A 6,347-nucleotide genomic window follows, 5' to 3' on the forward strand; every position below is an offset into this window, starting at 1 on the left:
GTCAGAGCAATGCATGGATAGACACGTAACACTTCTGGTTGCATAATCCCTACAAACAATGAGTCGCTGCAAACAACAAGTCAAAGGTACAAGACAAGAAGTCCCAAGAAGCATTGTGTTTTGTCTTCTTGCGGAAGATTGGAAAGCATTTCATTCCACGCAGTAACTTTTACTGTGCTTTCAGCTTTGAGTGTTACGGTCTAAATGAAGCTCCTTCTGTCTGCTCTTGACGGGTAAGTGTCCATGAAGCGTATGCCGAGCCTCAGAGAGCTGGCCTTTATATTCTTTTCTGCTTGCCGTATTGCATCTGATTTCAGGAGGAGCTATGCCTGATAGCATGTACAGACTTTCTGTTGGTGTTGGTCTGAGGCACCCTGTTATTAAGCATCAAGTAGCATTGATGTCACCACTAGTGCAGTGGATCATAAGGTTTGTGGGTTTGCGGCCCAGCTGGTGCCAGTGGGTTTGGAGACAATGTTGTTTTTTGCACTAATTTTGGCTTTTGTTTTCTCGATATGTGTTCCAATGCTCTGACATCGGTTTAGTCTTTCCTCAACAGCGGGGAAGTCGGCTCTCACGCCTAGATCATCTGCATAGATTAAGCGGCTGGTTCCCTCACTTCTTGGTTGGCCGTTAGTGTGGATGTCTCCTGGGTCTTGTGGAGGAGACATGACTCCGGTTACTATCCCTTTCTCAAAGCCATCTTCAATGTATTGAGTGAGGATCAGTACGTGTGGCTTGTGGTCGATTTGCCTGAACGTAAACCTGCTTGCTCTGTACTGAGGCATTCGTAGATGGTGGGCTGAGTAAAGATATCTGCCTGCAGTTTTTGGTAACTGACAAGTCTTTACCAGGCGTTAGTAGAGCCATTGCGCAGGCCTTCCGCAGTCTGAGCGTCAACAGGCAGTGGTTGAATAGTTGTACGAGCCATTTCTTTGCTTTTGGGGCGAGGTGTCTTATATAGTCTTATCTTGGCTCAGGTAGTAGACTACTTACTTCATCAAGTCCAATTGCCTTTCACGGTTTAAGTGAGATGCAGACTTCCAACTCATCTATTGTGAGGTTTTGTGAATTCAGGGGCTTGATGGTGCTGTTTGTGATCTAGTTTGGTCTTCTTCAGTGTCTTCCCATTTTTATCATTCATAAGCAGATGGTGTAAAAACCTGATTAACAGTGCCTTTCGGGTGCTGGGGAGCCGACCTTGGGTCCCTTGGAAGCTTTCGGATTGAAGCTGACGTCGTTCTTGCACAATGCTCTCAGGGGCCCTCTTTCCCATTTCATTTGTTTAATCTGAGAAAGGGTCCACTTTGAACATTGTGACATATTTTTCGTGGAGCTCTTTCGTTTCCGTGGATAGTCCTGGTATATACTCCACTCAACATCCCCATTGGTTGTGTCTTCATGCAGTCTTGACTTGACAAATATAGCGCTGCCATATTATCAGTGGGGAGTAGAGGACCATACTACGTATGGTTCTGCAGTTATTGTTGCTCTCTCTGTGAGTCTACTGTAGGCAGAGGACATCACACTGGACATTGCTGCAGAGTTCTGCCAGGAAAGGCCTGCGCTCCTTTATGGTTTGGTCTTTCGACATTTGTGTGAAGTGGTGGTAGACTTGGTTGGAATCCAGGGCCACAAACATGGATGCTTCTACCTTGGCCCCAGCCTTGTGCTAAAGGCTTAAGTATGCTTCATTTGCAGTGCTTCTAACCTGATTTCCAACATTAGTAACATTTCCACAAGCAAGCTATTTTTTCTACTAAGTAGCCGGGTAGCACGACAAAACACAACATTCCTATATTTTATTTTCTCTTGTAAAATAAAAACCCACGCAGATTCAGAAGAGAACTAAGCTACAGTTTCTAGTGTAGCGTGTAGTATAGCTTTCTACTTTCAACAAAGGTTGTTGCTTATTAGCGAGAGTTTCAAAGTAGCTTAGTTATTATTGTGTGAGCAATTTAATTAAAATGTCCCAACCCTACTCGGTATATATAAATATAATGCATCATGTTCATATTTGGATCAGTGTTTTCTGTTCAGTTCAGCTTTCAGTTAATATCTGAACTCAAAGTGATTTCTCTTCTTTCCTGCAGGTTGGACTTTGTTTCAGTCTTCCTGTTTATTGATGTCAGTGTGATTTACAGCCCAGGTTTTGATCCAAGCCCCCCAGAGATGAATGATGATGATGGTGATGGTGATGATGATATGATGATGATGATGATGATGATGATGATGATTATGATACTGTGCTGATGGGATGAACTACGCTGCTGCTCCTATACCTTCTCTGTGTGGGCGTTGTTAAAAACTCCTGAAGCGGGGAGGCGGTGGGATTATTTACGCAGTACATTTCCCTCCCATTGGTCCCTCAATAGAAGCTGCTCTGATGCGCTGCGGTGACACAGCCAAGTCTCCGGCGATAAAAAGAAAGGCGACGAGCCGCGCAGGAGAAACACAAAGTGTTGGAGGGCGGACAGCGAGTTTCCATTTGATGGTAGATGCGCCTCTGCGAGTCTTAACACGGCTGGAAATATCTGTCCAACTCCTGAGGTACTGACTCAACACTTTATACTTTATTGTCTGTCTGAAACTTTAACTTCGGCCACATTTCATGTTTCTCTGCTTGCTATTAAATAGCCTAACAAAGTGATGAAAGAAAGACTTGGCATGGTCAGTAAAACAGAGTATTTTAATTGTTAATTGTATTTTCATCAGTACAGGTGAAGTTATTTCTGCGAATCCTCAAAACCAAGCCGGTTTAACTCTGAGCCAGTCTAATTTCATCCAGACTCACTGGCACTATGTTGTTTTTCTTTGTGTGTGTGTGTGTGTGTGTGTGTGTGTGTATCAGGGATCTGGTGAAGAATGGAGTGGTATGTCCTGGTGCTGATGCTGAGCTTGCCGCCCTCCATCCACGCAGATTGCTCTTCCCAGTGTCAGAAATGCGCGCAGCAGATCCTCAGCCCCGACGCCGCCTTCAGCAGCCTGGTAAGACCAGCGACAACGTTACCTTATTTACTTTCCGTTTCCCAGAGAGAAAGATGTAGAAGAACTACTGCGGGTTGGAGTATTTATTGGGCTTTTATTGCGTTTTTGTTTGCTTTTGTATGTTTGAATTAGTCAGCAGAAGTCTACATTGGAATTTCTGACTTCTACTTGTTGATAACAATCCAAAATAATTGAACTTCCATACCTCTCTCTAACAGAACTTTATTTTACTTGATTTTATCATTATAATTTTAATCTTTTAATCCTAAATCCTGCAGTTAAAGATACCAAAAATGTCAGACTGAATATTGAGTAAATACAGCACAACAGAATACATCTAGAATATGGGTTCTTAATGATTGTCAATAAAGCTTTGGACACGCTGATGTGAGCACCTTAAAGCTTCTTGATGGGGGATGTCAGGAGGAACTCGGGGTTCAGCGTAGACGCTCCATGTGTGTCGGTTGGTCTCACACTCTTCTCTCTGTGCGTCCTGCAGTCGTGCAGTGCGGAGTGTGAGGGGCAGCTGGAGAGCTGCGCACAGGCTCCGGGGCTGGCGGACTTCAGCCAGGATGAGGCTGCGGCGGAGGAGGAGAGCCAGCAGGCAGACCTGGTCAAACGCTACGGCGGCTTCATCAAGAGGATCGACAAGAACAAGAACAAAATCTTCACCTCTCCGTGGCGCGAAAATTACATTCTGAAGGCCGGAGCGCTGCCCAAGAAATACGAGGACTTGTTGAAGAGGCTGGAGGAGAGAGATGCAGACGCGCCGGAGGACGCAGGCGATGCTCCGGAGGATCAGATGCTCCATAGTTACGTTAAACGTTACGGCGGCTTTTTACGCAAATTCGGCCCCAAGTCAAAGAGGAGTAGCTCCGTGGAGCAGGAGAGCCAGGAGCCCGAGGAGCTGCAGAAGCGCTACGGAGGCTTCATGAGGAGGATCCGACCAAAGTTGAACAACCTGAAGTGGGACAAGCGGTACGGAGGCTTTCTGCGCCGCCACTTCAAAGTGTCTGTGCGCTCAGTCGAGGAGCCATATTACTCCTACGATGACTTGAGCCTATAAATGAACCCTGCTGAAAAAGAAGAACTACAAAGGACTTGTGCAGGTTCACCTGAAATGCCACCATTTATCCAACAAGTATCATATGCCTGCCTATCTTGCTTATAGCCGATCGGTTGCCTTCTGTGTAACTTCTCTCATCTCTGTTATTGGCATCATCGTCTGTCATTCAATAAAGGATGCTTGTTTAATAAAACCATGAATAAAAACACATTTTTGTTTGTCCAACAAGTTCAAAGGAAGTCGTACTCGCGCGACTGATTTCAGCCCCAGTGCGTTCCGTTCCATCGTAGCCAAACTCCATTCAGACTTTTGTCAATTTAATATTTTCTTTGACATGACTAGGCTGATGTCTTTTATGAAATATTCGCCATACATCATTAACACTGAGCGGCAGTTTAATCATAGGATACAATTAGAATGTGAACCAAATTTAAGATTAGTTTAAAATGTATTTATAGGTAAGCTTGTATGAACATCTATATAGGTGAAACATTAGTAGCCTAAAATAACGAGACGCACGCTGGGTCACGTTTGTGCCAAATGTATCCTGACTTTATCATTTGAAACAAATGTTTCAAATAACTGACAAACGCATATTATCTGATGTGAGTTTGATAAGATAAGTTAAGAACAATATACATTTTGAGTGGAATTCGGTTGACCTTCAGTGCCAAACTCTCAGGAAATCTAATCTTTCACTATCAGAATAGTATAAACGACAGTGGTAAGGCTTAATTATTCACATTTTCCAAAAAGAATGCATATTTCTTCATGCCATTTCTGTCAGGCAGGATTTATCATGCAAAGCCAAAATGAACTGGTTTCTGTTGATTCGGTGTCCATCAATCTAAACCAATCAAAAGACAAAGAATCTAACACGCAGCTTTCAGGAGATCAGGACAACAGAAGCAGCTGAATCTGCTGGAGAAACAAACAAGCCGGATTAAGTCTGATAATAAAATATAAAACAGCAGTATTGTTGCGCCATCTTGTGGAGAAGTAGCAGATGTGCCTCCCAGTCAGATAACTAAATAGGCTCGAGAACTGTTACAGATGTCTGAAGCCCTGCGGGGGTCACTGAGTGGCAGTTTGCGTGTGTGTGTGTGTGACTGCACATTTGTTTGGTAATTGGGAGGAACTACAGTGAAACTGAAACGATAAAGGCCTCAATGTCCTGCATGATTTCCTAATACATTATCATTTTCTGTTGAATCAGCTGACGCACTAAGGCACACAGCAGGGGAAGGTCACACACGCAGTTGACCTGAGGCAACTTATTGGCAGTTAGCTGGATCATGACCAAGATGTTTTACTGTGAACCACAAAGTTATTTGCAGATAGAAATGTCTTAGATTTGTAATGATAGAGTGTTGATATAATTGTGATTTTAGATGAGAACATGAAGTTTATTGAGAAATCCCTATAATCTGTTGGTGTAATGATCACAATTTAATTTCAATAATGAAAAGTTACCTAAACTTATGATAAAATATACAACAGAATAAAAGTTTGACAATCACCTGATCAGCACTCAGCCAATCATTTAAATGCTGATCATGGTTTCAACTCTACTCATTTCACCTTTGTTTCAAAATAAGAGCACACTGTTATTCAAGATAACTCAATCCAGATTTAACAGATTCATCTTCAAAGTGAGTTAAAATAACTAAAATAGGTGGATGAGAATAAACAGGATTTTTTTTGTCTATAACATGTTAGTCTGGATTACCCCTGATGGGTACTGAAATGCAACAGGACACACAATATGTAAAATTCACCACTTATTTAGAATTTATCTGATATACCTTCTACATGGTTTGGTTTCTACGTGGTTTACATGACAAATGTTTAGAGCAATATCATTTTTCTCGAGGGAAAATACCATATTAGTGTATGTAAGTGGCAAAACATCCATGGTCCTTTATTCTCCTTTTTTTTTTATAATCATCAGGAGTTGACAGCCGACACACTTACATGGCAACTGAGCAAACTCCCTCCAAAATCCATGATGAAGACAGTGAACGGTGGTTGAAAGTTCCAGACATTGACTCAAGATTTTCTTGTCAAATTTAGGATCTTTTTCTCCTCACTTACAAGGTTGAGATCAAAGAACAAAGTAAGGTTTAAAACTGCCTCCGTTTATCTCTGTGTTCACCTCAGGTACACACTGATGACGACGTATAATAACACATTATAGCCTAATAATATCTAACAAGACGTAAAGATGCACAACGTATTCTTGAAAACTGAGCATTTATTACCAAACTGAACAATGCTGCGTTTCCAGCCTACA

General features: G+C 42.4%; 1 protein-coding gene across 1 annotated transcript; it reads left to right on the forward strand.

Moving 5' to 3' along the window:
- Window positions 1-2,386: 2,386 nt before the first annotated feature.
- On the forward strand, window positions 2,387-4,054 carry pdyn (prodynorphin). The gene is given in 4 exon segments (XM_070911045.1): window positions 2,387-2,437; window positions 2,440-2,582; window positions 2,865-2,988; window positions 3,488-4,054. Coding segments are annotated over 4 exon segments (885 nt in total).
- The last annotated feature ends 2,293 nt before the right edge of the window (window positions 4,055-6,347 follow it).

This window comes from Enoplosus armatus, chromosome 8, assembly GCF_043641665.1.
Source record: "Enoplosus armatus isolate fEnoArm2 chromosome 8, fEnoArm2.hap1, whole genome shotgun sequence".
In the NCBI taxonomy this organism is placed as follows: domain Eukaryota; kingdom Metazoa; phylum Chordata; class Actinopteri; order Centrarchiformes; family Enoplosidae; genus Enoplosus; species Enoplosus armatus.